At 42.3% G+C, this 22,445-nt stretch overlaps 2 protein-coding genes across 3 annotated transcripts in view; one reads left to right on the top strand and one right to left on the bottom strand.

Annotated features, from left to right (window-relative positions):
• Nucleotides 1-4,730, bottom strand: part of LOC134310764 (ankyrin repeat domain-containing protein 34A) — a 19,821-nt gene extending 15,091 nt beyond the window's left edge. The window contains exon 1 of the mRNA XM_062992410.1: nucleotides 4,645-4,730. The gene's annotated coding sequence lies outside the window, so the exon portion shown is untranslated. The remainder of the gene's footprint in view (nucleotides 1-4,644) is intronic.
• On the top strand, nucleotides 4,098-18,720 carry polr3glb (RNA polymerase III subunit GL b). 2 transcript variants are annotated; one of them, XM_062992412.1, is made up of 9 exons: nucleotides 4,098-4,115; nucleotides 4,319-4,353; nucleotides 5,887-6,046; nucleotides 7,318-7,447; nucleotides 9,908-9,976; nucleotides 10,865-10,921; nucleotides 16,018-16,085; nucleotides 17,811-17,927; nucleotides 18,008-18,720. In XM_062992412.1, exons 3-9 carry the CDS (start codon nucleotides 5,927-5,929, stop codon nucleotides 18,092-18,094), a joined length of 648 nt encoding a protein of 215 aa, XP_062848482.1. In that variant the 5' UTR covers nucleotides 4,098-4,115; nucleotides 4,319-4,353; nucleotides 5,887-5,926; the 3' UTR covers nucleotides 18,095-18,720. The 2 variants fall into 2 exon arrangements, with proteins under 2 accessions (XP_062848482.1, XP_062848481.1); XM_062992411.1 differs by lacking the exon at nucleotides 4,098-4,115 and having other exon boundaries at nucleotides 4,125-4,353.
• The last annotated feature ends 3,725 nt before the right edge of the window (nucleotides 18,721-22,445 follow it).

A 22,445-nucleotide genomic window follows, 5' to 3' on the forward strand; every position in this document is an offset into this window, starting at 1 on the left:
TGTTACCCCCTTTCATGCTGTTCTTCAATGGTCAGGACCCCCACAGGACCACCACAGAGCAGGACTTAGGTGGTGGATCATTCTCAGCACTGCAGTGACACTGACATGGTGGTGGTGTGTTAGTGTGTGTTGTGCTGGTGCTGATGGAGTTTTTAAACACCTCACTGTCACTGCTGGACTGAGATTCGTCCACCAACCAAATATATCCAGCCGACAGCGCCCCGTGGGCAGCGTCCTGTGACCACAGATGAAGGTCTAGAAGATGACCGACTCAAACAGCAGCAATAGATGAGCGATCGTCTCTGACTTTACATCTACAAGGTGGACCGACTAGGTAGAAGTGTCTAATAGAGTGGACAGTGAGTGGACTCTGATCCACTCATACCAGCACAACACACACTAACACACGACCACCATGTTAGTGTCACTGCAGTGCTGAGAATGATCCACCACCTAAATAATACCTGCTCTGTGGGGGTCCTGACCATTGAAGAACAGGGTGAAAGGGGGTAACAAGGCATGCAGAGAAATAGATGGACTATACAGTCAGTAATTGTAGAACTACAAAGTGCTTCTATATGGTAAGTGGAGCTGATAAAATGGACAGTGAGTGTAGAAACAAGGAGGTGCTTTTAATGTTACGGCTGATCAGTGTATATTCCCATAATACACGCTGGAACACCAGAGCAGATCCCAGTATAAACCCTACACATGCATTAACGAGTATAAAAATCATGTTACAATTATGCTAGCTCTGTTGCCTCAGAGCAAGAAGCACCTGGGTTTGATTCCCAAGCCAGGTATCCAGGGTCCTTTTCTGTGTGGAGTTTGCATGTTCTCCCTGTGTCTGTGTGGGTTTCCTCTGGGTGCTCCTGTTCCCTCCCACAGTACAAAGACGTGCAACCAGGACAACTGGAGATACTATAAATTGCCCTAATTGTGTGTGTGTGTGTGTGTGTGTGTGTGTGTGTCTGTTTGGTCTGGCAACCTGTCCAGGTTGTTTCCTGTCTTTCGCCCAATGGATCAGACCCACCATGACCCTGACCAGGATGAACTAATTTTAGTTTCAAAATAATGCATAAATTCGTGATCACTAGTAATAGATTTTATACATTTTTTGTTATTAATAACAAGTTCTAGAGAGTTCTATTATCATTGGGTTTTGTTTGTACTTGTTTCAGAATCACTTGTTTGTGCGTGGATGGGTGGATGGATGGATGGTTAGACAGATAAATAGATGGATGGATGGATGAATAGATGGATAGATAAGTGAATGGATGGATGGATGAATAAATGGATAGATAAATAGATGGATGGATGGATGAATAAATGGATGGATGAAACAAAATTAGGTGGCAATCGTAACTGTGTTCACACATAACAGCCAGAAATAGAAATAGAAAGATTAAACTAAGCTAAAAGTGCAAAGCCTTAATAATATGAATATAAAATATAAACATGAGGTATGGCATTAGACATTAGACAAATAAATAAACAAATATAATAATAATAATAATAATAAACTATTATGCCTTGATGTTGGCATGTCATTGTTGTTACTATTATTTTTTATTAATGCTACTATTTGCATTGTTTTTTTATTATTATTTTTTAATATTATCTATCTATCTATCTATCTATCATCTATCTATCTGTCTGTCTGTCTGTCTGTCTGTCTGTCTGTCTGTCTGTCTGTCCGTCTGTACATCCGTACATCCATCTATCCATCCATCCATCCTCCTCTATAACCCACACCTTTAGTTTAACTGAATGAATTGGAACACTTGATGTTTTTCATTGATTAATGATAAATAAATCTGATAAATAATTTTGCGGATCATTACGGCGTGAGTGAGGATTAAACACTGTTTATGTTACTGCGATTAGAAACCATCCAGCCTTTCTGAGCCCAGGTTCCCGTGTTTCTTGACCTTTGTGTCCGAGACACGTGACCTTTCTGAATGTCATCGTGACTCCCGGGTGAAACGTCCTGTCACTTTTCCTCTCAGGTTCGTGCTCATGGGTTCAAGTGTCGTAGATCCTGGAGGATAAAGAGGTTCAGGCTGCAGATGTTACTGAAAAGCGCTGGTGTAAATCTGTAATCTGTAACGACGCTGTATCGTCGGTGGCCTAAATAAATATTGAGGAGCCCCTTACGGAAAGTAGGGGTGTGATACAATTCCCAGACTGCATAAATACCAACTCGGTGACTGTAGCTATTATAGAACACAGTTTCTATGGTAACAGGTTCTGTGGATTCCGACAGAAGCGTTCCCACGGTGACACGCACATGCCGAGGAAGAGAGCAAGAGAGAGAGAGAGTGTGTGTGTGTGTGTGTGTGTGAGAGTGTGTGTGTTTTAGAAACAGAGAGAAATAGAGAGAAGTGTGTGAGAGAGGAAGAGATAAGATGAGAGTGTCTGAGAGCAAAGAAAATGAGAGTGCATGTAAGAGAGAGAATGTGTGTCAGAAACAGAAAGAGAGAGAAGAAGAGAGTGTGTGTGTGTGAGAGAGAGAGGAATAAAAATAGCAAAAAAGAAAGTGTGTGTGTGAGCGAGAAAGAAAGCGAAAAAGAAAGTGTGTGTGTGAGAGAGCGATAGAGAAAAAGAGAGTGTATGTGAGAGAGAAAGAGAGAAAAAGAGAGTGTGTGTGTGTGTGTGAGAGATACTGGACTAGTAAGCATAGGGTTGCTGGTTTGAATTCCACCACTGCCAGGTTGCCACTGTTGGGCCCTTAACACTGAATTGCTTAGACTGTATACTGTAGGTCGCTTTGGATAAAAGCGTCTGCTAAATGCTGTCAATGTAAAAACAACAATAAATAAGCAATTATTATTATTATTATTATTATATTTTATATAATCATGTTTTTTCTTTCAGTTGCTTTGATAATAATTCTGGTTCTCGTATCTAATTTTGCACATTTTCTAATGCCTTAATGCCTTTAATGCTGAATGCCTTTCTTACGCAGCCCTCCTGTTTCTATCCGGGCTTGTGACTGGCACTAAGAGTGCACTGACAAGTGCATCTAACAATGGCACCAACAATGGAGATTCGAACCTAGGATCTCAGTGATAGCCCAATACTACTACTACTGCTTCTACTTATAATAATAATAGTAATAACTATAATATTACTAATAATGAGAATAAGAATAATACGAGAATAAGAGGAATAGTAATAATACAAGTGCTGTTACTTCTACATATTATACACCAATCAGCCATAACATTAAAACCATCTCCTTGTTTCTACACTCACTGTCCATTTTATCAGCTCCACTTACCATATAGAAGCACTTTGTAGTTCTACAATTACTGACTGTAGTCCATCTGTTTCTCTACATGCTTTGTTAGCCCCCTTCATGCTGTTCTTCAATAATCAGGACCCCCCACAGGACCACCACAGAGCAGGTATTATTTAGGTGGTGGATGATTCTCAGCACTGCAGTGACACTGACATGGTGGTGGTGTGTTAGTGTGTGTTGTGCTGGTATGAGTGGATAAGACACAAAACATCCAGCCGACAGCGCCCCGTGGGCAGCGTCCCGTGACCACTGATGAAGGTCTAGAAGATGAGCGACTCAAACAGCAGCAATAGATGAGCGATCGTCTCTGACTTTACATCTACAAGGTGGACCGACTAGGTAGGAGTGTCTAATAGAGTGGACAGTGAGTGGACATGGTGTTTAAAAACTCCAGCAGCGCTGCTGTGTCTGATCTACTCATACCAGCACAACACACACTAACACACCACCACCATGTCAGTGAAACAGATGGACTACAGCCATAGTGGTTGGACAGTAATAGTAGTGGTTTTAATGTTATGACTGATCGGTGTACTATTAGTCGTATTATTACACATGTATTAATGAATAATAACGATGTTTTGCTGAAATAAATGTAGTTTAAACACAAAATAAAGAAACTAATTTTCTTTAACGAAGAACTGCAGACTTAAAGCTTTTAGCGTTTTTTAAAATGGCTGAATCTGATTGGCTGTGTGTTTAGGGGCGGGACGAATCCTCATTGGCTTGCCAGCCTGTCAGTCAGCGGCCGGTCCTTCCTGATATTTGTTTACATTCCGCTTTGGCGGGTAACTTCTCATCAGACTTTAGGGTTTAAGTTTAGGTTCTTTTCTTTCCTGTTTTGTATCGTTGCCGGGTTTTAAATACAGAACTGTAATGAAGTAAAGATAAACTGTTTGCATTATGAGGTCTCGTGAAATGTAAATGCGGTACATTTAAATTAGCACAGCGCTTAGCTCGGTTAGCCGATGTTGCTAACGATATAGCTTTGTTGTTTTTTCTTTTACTACTCAGGAAGATCCGCCTTCATTCAGGAAATGTTTTTAAAAGTAAGTTTCGATTTTATTTTAATTAATTATAGTTCTATGTAGTGGCATTTTAGTCATAAATCTGTTTAATTATATGAGCCAGCGTGAACTAGCCTGAAAACGGTTACCGGTGTGTTCTGTTGATTTATTGTACCCATCGAGATGTGCGACCGAGCATGCGCACATCTGTTTCGACTCGTTAAGTAATAAGCGCCTATAATTTAGCTCTATAATAAGATATAGATCTATTGAGATGTGCTGCCTATAGTTTATAATAAGATCTACACTATATTACCAGAAGTATTCACTCACCCATCCAAATCATTGAATTCAGGTGTTCCAATCACGTCCATGGCTACAGGTGTATAAAACCGAGCACCTCGGCATGCAGACTGCTTCTACACACATTAGTGAAAGAACGGGTCGCTCTCAGGAGCTCAGTGAATTCCAGTGTGGTACCGTGATGCCACCTGTACAACAAGTCCGGTCGTGAAATTTCCTCACTACTAAATATTCCACAGTCGACCGTCAGTGCTGTTATAACAAAGTGGAAGCGATTGGTAACGACAGCGACTCAGCCACCAAGTGTTACCACGTAAAATAACAGGGCAGGGCAGCGGATGCTGAGGAACATAGTGCACAGAGGTCACCAACTTTCTGCAGAGTCCATCACTACAGACCTACAAACTTCATGTGGCCTTCAGATGAGCTCAGGAACAGAGTGTAGAGCTTCGTGGAACGGGTTTCCATGGTCGAGCAGCTGCAGCCGAGCCTTACATCACCAAGCGCAATGCAAAGCGTCAGATGCAGTGGTGTAAAGCACACCAACACTGGACTCTAGAGCGGTGCAGACGTGTTCTCTGGAGTGACGGATCACGCTTCTCCGTCTGGCGATCCGATGGACGAGTCTGGGTTTGGCGGTTGCCAGGGGAACGGTACCCGTCTGACTGCATTGTGCCGAGTGTAGAGTTTATGGCGCGGGCTTGATTTTCAGGAGTCGGGCTCGGCCCCTTAGCTCCAGTGAAAGGAACTCTTAATGCTTCTTAATGCTTCACCTCGACCCGATAGAACACCTTTGGGATGAATTAGAGCGGAGACCGTGAGCCGGGCCTTCTCGTCCGACATCGGTGTCTGACCTCACAGATGCGCTTCTGGAAGAACGGTCAAAAATTCCCGTAAACACACTCCTAAACCTTGTGGAAAGCCTTCCCAGAAGAGCTGAAGCTGTTATAGCTGCAAAGGGTGGGCCGACATCATATTAAACCCTGTGGATTAAGAATGGGAGTCACTCAAGTTCATATGCGTGTGAAGGCAGACGAGCGAATACTTTTGGCAATATAGTATAGATCTATCGAGATGTGCTGCCGATAGTTCTTTTCACAAGACTTGGGGGTATGTCTGTGTATTGGAATTTGTGCCCATTTAGTCAAAAGATGACAGCATTTGTACGGTATGTCTTTATAGAGCACAGGAACAGGAAAGGACCTTCCCTTAACTGTTGCTGCGAAGTTGGAAGCATAATATTTCTTTTTCATAATATTGTTCTGTCTCCAGAAGCCACACCTTGTTGATGTCGCCCTAACATGAGGTGAGGATGGCGGGGAGAGGGCGTGGTCGAGGACGGGCTCAGCTCAGTTTCCCTATAGAGGCGGTGGGAATAAGCAAAGGAGAAAACCTTCCACCTTCTAGTGTGCAGCCTACACCTTTGTTTCCTGTGAGCTCTATATAACGCACACATGGCATATGTGACATATACATGCGCAACACACCCCACGTCCTGTCATGCAAGAAAATTCGGTGAGGTGGTCGACTTGGGTTTGACTTTACTCATCAGATGTTGTCTCATCTTCATAACAAATAAAATGTTAAACTAATGAATTAAATGAGGATAAAAATGACGTCCTAATACCTGTACCTGCATGTCTCAGCACCTCTCATCATCAAACAAATTCCAGAAAAGTTGGGACAGTACGTGAAATGTAATCAAATCATGTTCTTGTTGTTTTCTATTGTTTCGAATGTAATAATATAACTAAGTGCGGCGGTACCTTGAAACTTGGCGTCAGTCGGTTCTGGGAGTGGCGTTAAGTTTCGAGGTATTTTTCCCCATAAGGATGTTGGGGGAAATCTGTTAATGCGTCCATGGTCCCGTGGAACTGCTTATATTTTAGGCTCGTGTAAAATAATGAGGTTGTTTTTGACACCTATACACTGAAAATAACACAAATATAATATAAACACACTGAAATACAATTACAAACAGTTAAACATCAATAAAAGCTGCATTTTAGCTTACTTATTTATTGTTTCCTGACGCTTCTTAATCGTGGAGATGCTTGATCTTGGAATACCGTATTCCCTTCAGCACCGGCGCATTCACACGAGAAGCTTGCACAAAACTTACCGTGACTTATCGTAGTAAAACAGCGAGTGAGGAATGTGATTAGTGGAGGAACTTATGAGCAGTAATGATGAAGAGAAGTTTAGTGCTCCTGTCTCCTTCTTTTACTACATTAAACCACGTTAAGCTTTATTTTGAGACTCTGGGAGAAGCTGATTCTGATTCTCACCGTTTCTCAGAAGCTGGAGCTGTAACACAAGTTTAAAAGTGAAACAGGGAGGAGAATCCAGATGAACACAGATACACGTGGAGCTGTAAGCCTGGATCTGATGCTTATTCCACACTGATGCCGATTCAGATCAGATTCACACGCTGATGAGGTTTTAACGCATCGCTCAAGTCGAGCACTGAACACAGCGGCTGTTCTTTTGTTAATTTGAATTAAATAAATATTTTTAAAAAAGGGAGTTTAAGGGAGCAAATTTCTCCACGAAGTGCGTCGAGTTTAGGGGATGTCCAGTCATAGGGTACCGTTGTACATCACTTGTTTTTAAATGAAAATCCTTTCGTGTAAATAACTACACACTATGGGTGTCTGTGTCTTATAGTAGTCTTATCTTATCTTATCTTATCTTATCTTTAAGTCGCTGGAACACAAGCCAGTGCCTCTGCAGACGGGAGAAGAGGCGGAATACATGCTGGCTTTGAAGCAGGAGTTCAGAGGAGCCATGAAGTCTCTACCTTTCTACATACAGCCCGCTGCACCCAAGAAAGGTCACTGCCTCACTGTCACTGCAGCAATATATCACTCATCGTTTCATCACTCGACCAACGTATAATGTTAAAGTATCAGTATTTATTTGTAACACTAAATTAGTGCTGTATTGTAACTGTACTTATCAAACTGTATATCCAAGTTAGATTTAAAATAATAGTAATATGAAATTATAACATAAGACAATTGCATAAAAACAATTCTGCTAATCCTACTTAAAGAAAAGGTGATTTTTGTACATGAAGACATAAACAAAAACTGTGTGCAATTATAAGAAAAGCTGGAGGGACAGAATGAGAGCTTTTACCCGTCTGTTCCTCTTCGCGGTAGTGGATGCAGTGGATGATGATTAAAATAATGAAATAAATTCGTTTCGTTAAAATTTTACTGGATAATTTGCACAAAACGTGACTGTTGCGCATCATCCCTGAGGAAACCGAACCGTTTCCACACAGCCGACTCATGCACGGTCATTTTTTAATCAGATCTTTGCTACTGGTTACGTTTTCGTTAGTTATTTCTTCCTAAACATTGCAGTTGGTTCCTCAGGGAAAGAGGAACATACAAAACGTTTCCTGCAGTGCACTAATGAATGTTAAATAACTGTAAATTTTGCAAATATAGTGTAGCTGACAATAGCTATGTTTTATGAAGACACCAGCTAGTATAATATATATATTAGGGATGCATCAATACCATTTTTTTCCCAACCGAGTACAAGTACATGTATTTTTGTACTTGCCGATACCGATACCGATACCAATACCTATTGGATCAGATATCTGACATGCTAGAAAACTCGATCCGGTCGCCGAGCGCTCGGCGAGCCGGTCGGATCGAGTTGTTGGATAGTTCACACTTAGCGATCGAGAGCCGAGTTTTGATCGCAGAGCGAACGCCGAGTCGCTCCCGAGCCGGCAAATCTAGCGCCGACCGGCCGCCGAGCGAAAATCAGGGCAAGAGTCGTGTAGTGTGAACCGGGCATAACGCAGCAACGTGCACTAGGCACACGGTATCGGATGTTTAGTATCGGAGCCTCGTTTGCGAGTACGAGTTAATGAGCGCGGTATCGGTACTCATGCATCTCTAATATATATATATATATATCTTTTTCATTTTCTTTTTATGTGTTACCACCACTTCATTCCGTTCAGGGCCATCCCCAGCCCCAGAGAGATGCCCGACCGGTTAAAAGCACCTCTGGGACCCTGGATCTAGCTTCATTTGGGTGGGCTGGCTCAATTTACCACTGTGCCACCTTACAGCCCCTAGTAAACAAATCAAAATCCCAGTCACATAAGTACTAAATAACAAAAGAAAAATGTAATGTACACAATATAAATAATTTTACGAAAATATATAGAAAAAATTAAGCTGAGATGAAAAAATAAATGCAATATATATGCATAATACACTGAGCAGGCATAACATTATGAGCACTGACCGGTGAAGTGAATAACACTGATTATCTCTTCATCACGGCACCTGTTAGTGGGGGGGGGGGATATATTAGGCACCAAGTGAACATTTTATCCTCAGAGTTGATGTTAGAAACGTGAGGATCTGAGCGAGTTTGACGAGAGCTAAATTGTGATGGCTAGACGACCGGGTCAGAGCATCTCCAGAACTGCAGCTCTTGTGGGGTCAGTATCTATCAAAAGTGGTCCAAGGAAGGAACAGTGGTAAACCGGCGACAGGGTCATGGGCGGCCAAGGCTCATTGAAGGCCGGCCCGTGTGGTCCGATCCAACAGACAATCTACTGTAGCTCAGACTGCTGAAGGAGTTCATGCTGGTTCTGGGCTAAGTGGGCAGCACTGTCGCCTCACAGCAAGAAGGTCCTGGGTTCGATCCCCAGGCAGGGCGGTCCGGGTCCTTTCTGTGCGGAGTTTGCATGTTCCCCGCGTGTCTGCGTGGGTTTACTCCGGGAGCTCCGGATTCCTCCCACAGTCCAAAGACATGCAAGTGAGGTGAATTGGAGACACTGAATTGTCCATGACTGTGTTCCATATAACCTCGTGAACCGATGAACCTCGTGTGAAGATAAACTACCGTTTCCTGTCATGAATGTGACCAAAAGTGTAAAACATGACGTTAAAATCCTAATAAACTATAAACAATGCTGGTTCTGATAGAAAGGTGCCAGAATACACAGATTAACAAGATTAGTACCTTATTGCGTAATATCTGTTGACAGATACAGGTTTGAGGTGTCTGTATGCAGCACTGGGGTTTAATTTTGTTCAAATCCCATAATTCCTAAACATTACACTGCATGATCCCGCATCGCCTTAGGTGAAATAATACCTATATTAGTTTGATTATATAGTTTGATTATATAGTTAGATAATTATTATTATAGGTATTATTTCACCTAAGGCGATGCGGGATCATGCAGTGTCGCCCTTTTATATTTATACATGTATATTTATTTGCTGACTGTTTATTATTATTTTGACAGATGTGGAACGTTACTCAGACAAATATCAGAACGCTGACCCGTCTGATAACACCAGCGAATGGATCCCAGGTAACGATGAGCTCAAAATATTACAATTTCTTTACAAATATCTGACAGGATCATTAACCATCTTCTCCTTTTACAGATGTGCTCATTACTGCTGTTATTGTTTTTAACTTGACTGTGGGCTTTTTAGCTGTTTCTACACTCACTGTCCATGACTGACTGTAGTCCATCTGTTTCTCTGCATGCTTTGTTACCCCCTTTCATGCTGTTCTTCACTGGTCACAGAGCAGGTATTATTTAGGTGGTGGATGATTCTCAGCACTGCGGTGACACTGACATGGTGGTGGTGTGTTAGTGTGTGTTGTGCTGGTATGAGTGGATCAGACACAGCAGCGCTGCTGGAGTTTTTAAACACCTCACTGTCACTGCTGGACTGAGAATCGTCCACCAACCAAAAACATCCAGCCGACAGCGCCCCGTGGGCAGCGTCCTGTGACCACTGATGAAGGTCTAGAAGATGACCGACTCAAACAGCAGCAATAGATGAGCGATCGTCTCTGACTTTACATCTACAAGGTGGACCGACTAGTTAGGAGTGTCTAATAGAGTGGACAGTGAGTGGACACTCATACCAGCACAACACACACTAACACACCACCACCATGTCAGTGTCACTGCAGTGCTGAGAATCATCCACCACCTAAATAATACCTGCTCTGTGGTGGTCCTGTGGGGGTCCTGACCATTGAAGAACAGCATGAAAGGGGGTAACAAAGCATGTAGAGAAACAGATGGACTACAGTCAGTAATTGTAGAACTACAAAGTGCTTCTATATGGTAAGTGGAGCTGATAAAATGGACAGTGAGTGTAGAAACAAGGAGGTGGTTTTAACGTTATGGCTTTCACATGCTGGTGCCAGTAGTTGTTATTTATGTTTGTTTGATTTCTAGACTGGAAGCGCTTGCCGAAGGAGTTACGCGTGCGCGTGAAGAGACCTCCGAGCAAGAGTGAGTGATCAACAGCACCTCATCTATAACACCACAGGGACACGAACACGCCCGTACCTGCACCTCAGCCTCACGTAGACACAAAGCTTTCAGACAGAAATAACGTCAGGCGCTTTCTATCTGAAAAGAAAAGACGCCCGCTTATTAGCGGCGCGAATTCATGAGCCGCTTTCGGCACTCGGGCCTCTCTGCAGCCGCGCTGTCTTAAATGAGGCTAAATGGCATAAATTAGAGCACATGGAAGAGGCGGCGTTGTCTTCCAGGCTCGGTGGGCTCTGACTCATTGGCGTCTGGAGGGAAATCAGGAAGACGCCACTCTGTGCCATTACACACACCTCCAAAATACAAGGCTAGAGGGTAGAGGGCTAAAGGGTGCAGCCGTTAATGCATCACATGAAGCACTTTGGGTTGTTGCTGAATGTGGGTTTGTTAATGCAGGTTTTCACATCAATCAGAATAGAACACGTCCATGTTTACACCTCAGTCAGAATAGAACACATCCATGTTTACACCTTAATCAGAATAGAACACATCCATGTTTACACCTTAATCAGAATAGAACACATCCATGTTTACACCTCAGTCAGAATAGAACACGTCCATGTTTACACCTTAATCAGAAAAGAACACATCCATGTTTACACCTCATTCAGAAAAGAACACATCCATGTTTACACCTTAATCAGAATAGAACACGCCCATGTTTACACCTTAATCAGAATAGAACACATCCATGTTTACACCTTAATCAGAATAGAACACGCCCATGTTTACACCTTAATCAGAATAGAACACATCCATGTTTACACCTTAATCAGAATAGAACACATCCATGTTTACACCTTAATCAGAATAGAACACATCCATGTTTACACCTTAATCAGAATAGAACACATCCATGTTTACACCTTAATCAGAATAGAACACATCCATGTTTACACCTTAATCAGAATAGAACACATCCATGTTTACACCTTAATCAGAATAGAACACGCCCATGTTTACACCTTAATCAGAATAGAACACGCCCATGTTTACACCTTAATCAGAATAGAACACATCCATGTTTACACCTCGATCAGAATAGAACACATCCATGTTTACACCTCGATCAGAATAGAACACGCCCATGTTTACACCTTAATCAGAATAGAACACATCCATGTTTACACCTCGATCAGAATAGAACACATCCATGTTTACACCTCGATCAGAATAGAACACATCCATGTTTACACCTCGATCAGAATAGAACACGCCCATGTTTACACCTCGATCAGAATAGAACACGCCCATGTTTACACCTCAATCAGAATAGAACACATCCATGTTTACACCTCAATCAGAATAGAACACATCCATGTTTACACCTCAATCAGAATAGAACACGCCCATGTTTACACCTCGATCAGAATAGAACACGTCCATGTTGACACCTCAATCAGAATAGAACACGTCCATGTTTACACCTCAATCAGAATAGAACACGCCCATGTTTACACCTCAATCAGAATAGAACACTCCCATGTTTACACCTCGATCAGAATAGAACACGCCCATGTTTACACCTCGATCAGAATAGAACACGCCCATGTTTACACCTCGATCAGAATAGAACACGCCCATGTTTACACCTTAATCAGAATAGAACACATCCATGTTTACACCTTAATCAGAATAGAACACATCCATGTTTACACCTTAATCAGAATAGAACACATCCATGTTTACACCTCGATCAGAATAGAACACATCCATGTTTACACCTTAATCAGAATAGAACACATCCATGTTTACACCTCGATCAGAATAGAACACGCCCATGTTTACACCTTAATCAGAATAGAACACATCCATGTTTACACCTTAATCAGAATAGAACACATCCATGTTTACACCTTAATCAGAATAGAACACATCCATGTTTACACCTTAATCAGAATAGAACACATCCATGTTTACACCTTAATCAGAATAGAACACATCCATGTTTACACCTTAATCAGAATAGAACACATCCATGTTTACACCTTAATCAGAATAGAACACATCCATGTTTACACCTCAATCAGAATAGAACACGCCCATGTTTACACCTCAATCAGAATAGAACACGCCCATGTTTACACCTCAATCAGAATAGAACACTCCCATGTTTACACCTCGATCAGAATAGAACACGCCCATGTTTACACCTCGATCAGAATAGAACACGCCCATGTTTACACCTCGATCAGAATAGAACACGCCCATGTTTACACCTTAATCAGAATAGAACACGCCCATGTTTACACCTCAATCAGAATAGAACACATCCATGTTTACACCTTAATCAGAATAGAACACATCCATGTTTACACCTTAATCAGAATAGAACACGCCCATGTTTACACCTCGATCAGAATAGAACACGCCCATGTTTACACCTTAATCAGAATAGAACACATCCATGTTTACACCTTAATCAGAATAGAACACGCCCATGTTTACACCTCGATCAGAATAGAACACGCCCATGTTTACACCTCAATCAGAATAGAACACGCCCATGTTTACACCTCAATCAGAATAGAACACGCCCATGTTTACACCTTAATCAGAATAGAACACGCCCATGTTTACACCTTAATCAGAATAGAACACATCCATGTTTACACCTTAATCAGAATAGAACACGCCCATGTTTACACCTTAATCAGAATAGAACACATCCATGTTTACACCTTAATCAGAATAGAACACATCCATGTTTACACCTTAATCAGAATAGAACACATCCATGTTTACACCTTAATCAGAATAGAACACATCCATGTTTACACCTTAATCAGAATAGAACACATCCATGTTTACACCTTAATCAGAATAGAACACATCCATGTTTACACCTTAATCAGAATAGAACACGCCCATGTTTACACCTTAATCAGAATAGAACACGCCCATGTTTACACCTTAATCAGAATAGAACACATCCATGTTTACACCTCGATCAGAATAGAACACATCCATGTTTACACCTCGATCAGAATAGAACACGCCCATGTTTACACCTTAATCAGAATAGAACACATCCATGTTTACACCTCGATCAGAATAGAACACATCCATGTTTACACCTCGATCAGAATAGAACACATCCATGTTTACACCTCGATCAGAATAGAACACGCCCATGTTTACACCTCGATCAGAATAGAACACGCCCATGTTTACACCTCGATCAGAATAGAACACATCCATGTTTACACCTCAATCAGAATAGAACACATCCATGTTTACACCTCAATCAGAATAGAACACGCCCATGTTTACACCTCGATCAGAATAGAACACGTCCATGTTTACACCTCGATCAGAATAGAACACGCCCATGTTTACACCTTAATCAGAATAGAACACATCCATGTTTACACCTTAATCAGAATAGAACACGCCCATGTTTACACCTCGATCAGAATAGAACACGCCCATGTTTACACCTCGATCAGAATAGAACACGCCCATGTTTACACCTCAATCAGAATAGAACACGTCCATGTTTACACCTCAATCAGAATAGAACACGCCCATGTTTACACCTCAATCAGAATAGAACACGCCCATGTTTACACCTCAATCAGAATAGAACACGTCCATGTTGACACCTCAATCAGAATAGAACACGTCCATGTTTACACCTCAATCAGAATAGAACACGCCCATGTTTACACCTCAATCAGAATAGAACACTCCCATGTTTACACCTCGATCAGAATAGAACACGCCCATGTTTACACCTCGATCAGAATAGAACACGCCCATGTTTACACCTCGATCAGAATAGAACACGCCCATGTTTACACCTTAATCAGAATAGAACACATCCATGTTTACACCTTAATCAGAATAGAACACGCCCATGTTTACACCTCGATCAGAATAGAACACGCCCATGTTTACACCTCAATCAGAATAGAACACGCCCATGTTTACACCTCGATCAGAATAGAACACGCCCATGTTTACACCTTAATCAGAATAGAACACATCCATGTTTACACCTTAATCAGAATAGAACACGCCCATGTTTACACCTCGATCAGAATAGAACACATCCATGTTTACACCTTAATCAGAATAGAACACATCCATGTTTACACCTTAATCAGAATAGAACACATCCATGTTTACACCTTAATCAGAATAGAACACATCCATGTTTACACCTTAATCAGAATAGAACACGTCCATGTTTACACCTTAATCAGAATAGAACACATCCATGTTTACACCTTAATCAGAATAGAACACATCCATGTTTACACCTTAATCAGAATAGAACACGTCCATGTTTACACCTCAATCAGAATAGAACACGTCCATGTTTACACCTTAATCAGAATAGAACACATCCATGTTTACACCTTAATCAGAATAGAACACATCCATGTTTACACCTTAATCAGAATAGAACACGCCCATGTTTACACCTTAATCAGAATAGAACACGCCCATGTTTACACCTTAATCAGAATAGAACACATCCATGTTTACACCTCGATCAGAATAGAACACGCCCATGTTTACACCTCGATCAGAATAGAACACGCCCATGTTTACACCTCAATCAGAATAGAACACGCCCATGTTTACACCTTAATCAGAATAGAACACATCCATGTTTACACCTCAGTCAGAATAGAACACGTCCATGTTTACACCTTAATCAGAATAGAACACATCCATGTTTACACCTTAATCAGAATAGAACACATCCATGTTTACACCTTAATCAGAATAGAACACGCCCATGTTTACACCTTAATCAGAATAGAACACGCCCATGTTTACACCTTAATCAGAATAGAACACATCCATGTTTACACCTCGATCAGAATAGAACACGCCCATGTTTACACCTCGATCAGAATAGAACACGCCCATGTTTACACCTCAATCAGAATAGAACACGCCCATGTTTACACCTTAATCAGAATAGAACACGCCCATGTTTAACATGATTTTTTATTTGATTAATCTGATGACTGATAAAATGAGAAATTGTTCAGATTGTATTTAAACTCTTTCACCGATTTGGGACGTGTCCGTTTCAGAGAGCTCGGCGCTTCCCAAACTCAGCAAACAGCCACAGGTGGACAAAGAGATCATCCAAAAACTGGAGGTAGGATCCTGTTCTTCTGCAGTGCGTAATACACACAGGGTCAGAATTTTACATACACTTGTAAGGGACATGCATAAAGAGTACTGAGTACTGAGACTATTAATTACAATCGCTACAACACTCAACCAGTATTAAACACCAAAGTAAAAAGAAGACCTGGTGACCCGCCCTGCTCCATCTACCTACCTGATCAGCTGCCTCAGTAGAGAGGATTCTAATAAGACACTGAACTCATAAGGCAGATTATTTAGACGCTCTACTTAGACAGAGTTAGCCTCGGACCGTTCAAACCGACGGGCCGAGGCGGCTCAACCCGCTCGCACGCCAGCTAACGTCTCCCTCGGTGTACCGAAAACGACCCCCAATGTACACTCGTATAATTACACCTTTATACTGTACAGATTAAACATCAGCGAGAATTTATTTACATGTGAAAGGAACTCCGTTGGTTGCTCTTCATTCGTTTGACGTTTTTCACTCAGAATTAAGGCGCCTCAGTAGGTGCATTTTAAGGAATCTAAGAATTCAGACACGCCCTCTTCTCAGAGAGGCTCGATCACCTCAATGTTTCCAAAAGCATCAGGTTATCAGATCTAGGGGCTTTCAGAGGAATCCAAACTTGCGTCCGAACGGCAGCAGTTACAGTTAAAATACAGTTTATAATCCACATAAATACAACGTTTTATTTGGTTTCCGTCAATAAACAATATTCATGCCAACATACAGTGATTGTACAGTAGTATCAGGTACTGAAGTATTTACACCCATTAAGGTTCTGCTCAGTGTGTGGATCTGATTTTAAATCAATATAATTGGCAATTTCCCTTTAATCTACACTTGTAATGTTTTTTTGTTTGTTTTTTTACTAAAACTGATTAAAAATCAGAAACTAAAATCTGTTGTTCGCAAAAGTATTCAGACCCTTTTCTGTGGCACTAATTCCAAATTTTTTGGGGAGTTTTATCATCATTTGAGCATGGTAAAATATCAACATCACATTTAGCTGTTTTTCTAATACTTCATAGGGTTTCACACCGATCAGGCATAACATTATGACCACCTTCCTAATATTGTGTTGGTCCCCCTTTTGCTGCCAAAACAGCCCTGACCCGTCGTGCCATGGAGTCTGACACCTTTCTATCAGAACCAGCATGAACTTCTTCAGCAGTTTGAGCTACAGGAGCTCGTCTGTTGCCAGCCTTCGCTCCCCACGTGCATCAGTGAGCCTTGGTCGCCCATGACCCTGTCGCCGGTTTACCACTGTTCCTTCCTTGGAGCACTTTTGATAGATACTGACCCCTGCAGAGCTGCAGTTTTGGAGATGCTCTGACCCGGTCGTCTAGCCATCACGATTTGGCCCTCAGATCCTCACGCTCGCCCATTTTTCCTGCTTCTAACATCAACTTTGAGGATGTTATGTTCACTTGCTGCCTAATATACCCCCCCACTAACAGGTGCCGTGATGAAGAGATGATCAGTGTTATTCACTTCACCTAGTGGTGATAATGTTATGCCTACTCGGTGTATATAACATTAAACTATATACTTTCTCTTATGTTATAAACTTTCTGAATGAAAAGCCTTAAAAACCAGGTAGAAAATGAACAAAAATAGGCCGGACTGCCCTCGGGGTTCATTATCTTTTGGTTGACCAATACAACGTGCATTGAGGTTGGTTGTAACTGTAATTAGTTCATAATCGGTCGTTTTTTTTTCTCCTTGAAGACGCTGGAGAAGAAAGAGAAGGACGTGAGCTCCGACGAGGAAGAGGGCGAGAACAAAAAAACAGAGGAAGAGGAGGCCGAGGGCGAGGACGAGTACGACGAGGAGGAGTTCGAGGAGGTGAGGGTCTCTCTCCGTCTCGCGGTGCGTCGGGTTCCCGTGCCGCCCGCTTGAGCGTGTCGTGTGTTCGTGTTCGACAGGAGACCGACTACGTCATGTCGTACTTCGATAACGATGAGGACTTCGGCGCCGACAGCGACGACAACATGGACGAGGCCGTTTACTGATCCCGAACTCCGAGGTCGGACTTCTGGACACGCCCTGTAGACCGGAGCTGATCTTATAATCCAGATAGACGAGGATCGTTCTTCATAGTGAGGAATAATGTGTGAATCCTGAACCGGGCCATAACAGGCTGCAACACGTCCAGATTTAACACAATCGGGGATAAAATAGGACTGTAGCTACGGGCTGCAGATTATAAAACCCTGATGATTAGTAGAACTCTGGTCTTAGCTTATTTTAGGATGTTATAGGTCCTGTTTTTACCAGTGTATTATTAAGTTATCATTCTTAAAGCACAGTACTCATTACTTACCATAAATGACCTGGTAACTACTAGAAGAACTAGTATAAGAATGTACAACAATAAGCTGGACCCCTTAACTGGTCCTGTGATTTTTAAAGACTTAAATTCAGCACATATTGGCAGCACACGTTATAAAAACGTTTATTTTATACTATAAGATTTTAATAGACCTTAAAAGTTAGAATTGTAAAACCTTTCCAGGCAGCTTGTTGTTTTAAACTGTGGTGTATGTTTACCGGATGTATTATTACTATTATTCAGATGATAATATGTGCACATTTTTATGCATTTAAATGTTTATACGACATTAAATCCAGTAAAAGATTCAAACGCATTTTTGTATGTTTTGTATAAATCTTACACTGATCAGCCATAACATTAAAACCACCTCCTTGTTTCTACTTTGTAGTTCTACAATTACTGACTGTAGTCCATCTGTTTCTCTACATGCTTTGTTACCCCCTTTCATGCTGTTCTTCAATGGTCAGGACCCCCACAGGACCACCACCACAGAGCAGGTATTATTTAGGTGCTGGATGATTCTCAGCACTGCAGTGACACTGACATGGTGGTGGTGTGTTAGTGTGTGTTGTGCTGGTATGAGTGGATCAGACACAGCAGCACTGATGGAGTTTTTAAACACCTCACTGTCACTGCTGGACTGAGAATCGTCCACCAACCTAAAAAATATCCAGCCGACAGCGCCCCGTGGGCAGCGTTCTGTGACCACTGATGAAGGTCTAGAAGATGACTGACTCAAACAGCAGCAATAGATGAGCGATCGTCTCTGACTTTACATCTACAAGGTGGACCGATTAGGTAGGAGTTTCTAATAGAGTGGACAGTGAGTGGACACGGTGTTTAAAAACTCCAGCAGCGCTGCTGTGTCTGATCCACTCACACCAGCACAACACACACTAACACACCACCACCATGTCAGTGTCACTGCAGTGCTAAGAATGATCCACCACCTAAATAATACCTGCTCTGTGGGGGTCCTGACCATTGAAGAACAGGGTGAAAGGGGGGTAACAAAGCATGCAGAGAAACAGATGGACTACAGTCAGTAATTGTAGAACTACAAAGTGTTTATATGGTAAGTGCATGCACTTTTAACACATTTATTTAATTAGCGCTTGTTTTCTACTAAAACTGGACTTAAAATACGGCTTATATATTTACATCCTGTTCTGTCCCGGATGCCGGGTGTGTTTTACATTGTGCCCACTGATTCCAGATCAACTGGACCCACCAATTCTAACCAGTATAAAGCTTCTTATGGTATTTTAAGAGTTTGATTAATAAGCGTTTATAAATGTGTCATTATTTAGGTAGCCTGGTGGATACTGGTGTAATTTTGCATGTATCTGTGACCCAGTTACAGCAGTGCAGTTCTGATAGGAGGAGGCGCAGAGGTGCTGCTTTAACACTCACATCACGACCTGATTTTAGACTTTAGGTGATAAATGACTCGGCGAAGCTGGAGCACACGCGCCACCAGTCTAAACTGGGTCGAACACAACTTTTGTTCAGGTTTTAAATCCTTAAATGGAGTTTTTATGCATTTTTTTGTTCATTTTTCCTCCCAAGCTGGTCATGTCTAATAACCTGATCCTCTACTGATGCAGACCTGCAGTCCTGATCGAGGAGAGTCATGACTAACACACGTGTGCAATAGCGACCGCTTCTTTTCACCTGCACCAGGGTACATACGGGGATCCGTATCGCACATGGAGAGTCACGCATTGATCTCTATTATCTCCTGTCCTATAGTGCAGTGTCATCGATCAGCCAGCAGGGGTCATAATTGCAGCACTTATGAGGAATCCCTGCAGTCGAGCCAATCATTGTCCATGTACATTTTCTATAGTATTTATCATTGTTTTAAGGTTTTAACTACCATTTAATTTTGTTTTATTACAAATAAATAGTCAAACACGATCACTGACCATCATAAACTGAAATAATACCCAGTATAGTCCCACAAATGTTTTACTTTTTTTAAAGTAGACGCTCTTCCTGGAAGAGAAGAGCTTTTATTCATGGACGTGGTGAAACCTAAGCTAGGTTAGATCAGGTCAGAACCGGAGGTAGATCTCTGAGTCACTGCAGACCTGCCGCCTCTCACTTAGACCTGTTGATCACAACCGGACAAAATAATCAGGAGCAAAACTGGACCTGACTTACACTGATCAGCCATAACATTAAAACCACCTCCTTGTTTCTACACTCACTGTCCATTTTATCAGCTCCACTTACCATATAGAAGCACTTTGTAGTTCTACAATTACTGACTGTAGTCCATCTGTTTCTCTGCATGCTTTGTTACCCCCTTTCATGCTGTTCTTCAATGGTCAGGACCCCCACAGGACCACCACCACAGAGCAGGTATTATTTAGGTGGTGGATGATTCTCAGCACTGCAGTGACACTGACATGGTGGTGGTGTGTTAGTGTGTGTTGTGCTGGTATGCGTGGATCAGACACAGCAGCGCTGCTGGAGTTTTTAAACACCTCACTGTCACTGCTGGACTGAGAATCGTCCACCAACCAAAAACATCCAGCCAACAGCGCCCCGTGGGCAGCGTCCTGTGACCACTGATGAAGGTCTAGAAGATGACCGACTCAGACAGCAGCAATAGATGAGCGATCGTCTCTGACTTTACATCTACAAGGTGGACCGACTAGGTAGGAGTGTGTAATAGAGTGGACAGTGAGTGGACACGGTATTTAAAAACTCCAGCAGCGCTGCTGTGTCTGATCCACTCATACCAGCACAACACACACTAACACACCACCACCATGTCAGTGTCACTGCAGTGCTGAGAATCATCCACCACCTAAATAATACCTGCTCTGTGGGGGTCCTGTGTGGGCCCTAAAAGCATGTAGAGAAACAGATGGACTACAGTCAGTAATTGTAGAACTACAAAGTGCTTCTATATGGTAAGTGGAGCTGATAAAATGTGCAGGCTTCTGGATGGCTGATAATTAAGTGGATTAAACGAACCTCAAGAGGGGGATTTCAGAAAGTTGCTCATTACTGTTGCTCCTCACTACAAGCGCTCCTCAGGCACCTCGAGTAATCGAAGCGAGCGGATCCTGAAGCGGCGCGGCGGTCCGTACGGCTCGGGTGATTTCTCGGTATCCTGATACATGAGCCGGTACAGCCAGTGCTAACCTGGCCCGAGCGCTCCGTGTGCTACGTGTCTAAAACCGTCTCCCAGCTGGAGTGTTGACTGAGAATCTTCTGCACCCTCGTATGGGAACGCAAACATTGCAGCGCCCGGGGTTCGGCTGCTAAATAAAGTTTGTGAACCCTTGGGAAGTGCATAGACTCGTTATGCATAAACTAAGAAAGTCAGGGGTGTCCTAACTTTTCTTGGTGGGGGTCAGACAGAGTGAAAAATATACAACTACGGGGCCACAGAGTCTTTATTAATAAAAGAAATAAAAATATAACAGCGCTCCTGATTACTAACAATTCCTATCGTCCACAGTGTTGATTTCACTCACCAGTTTATAATCCTAACAGGAAGATTATTATACTTCTTTATATTAAACATACCCACTTCCCTCTCGAAATCGAAAGCGTTTGCTCTGTCGTCTAGTTTTCGTTTCTCTGGAGCCGCTGCGTTTATCCAGAAACTGGGGAACGTTAATGTAGGTGTGGCGTTAATGTTTTGAGGCGGGGGGAAAGAAGACCGGGAGAGTTTTAGATTTGTTTTGTGTGAGAGCGCCACCTAGAGGTCAAGCAGTTTAATCAGTTTCTTTTAAACCTGATTAATTGCGGCACGACTTTAACTTTATTTCTTACATACCTCATGAGCCGTTTCAAAAATGGTAACGGTGCCGCTTAGGTGGCGCAGTCGTACTCGTCGGTTCGAAACTCGGCCATCCGGCTGGGCTGGGGGCCTAAATGAACAAGAATTGGCTGTTGTTCATACAGGGTAGGGAGCCGGATAGGGACCTCTGCTGGCTGGTTGATGGTGCTGCACAGAATCGAGGAATAATCCTGATCAGGGTGTGGCTCTCCGTACACAAAGCTGA

This window comes from Trichomycterus rosablanca, chromosome 3 (assembly GCF_030014385.1).
Source record: "Trichomycterus rosablanca isolate fTriRos1 chromosome 3, fTriRos1.hap1, whole genome shotgun sequence".
Classification (NCBI taxonomy): domain Eukaryota; kingdom Metazoa; phylum Chordata; class Actinopteri; order Siluriformes; family Trichomycteridae; genus Trichomycterus; species Trichomycterus rosablanca.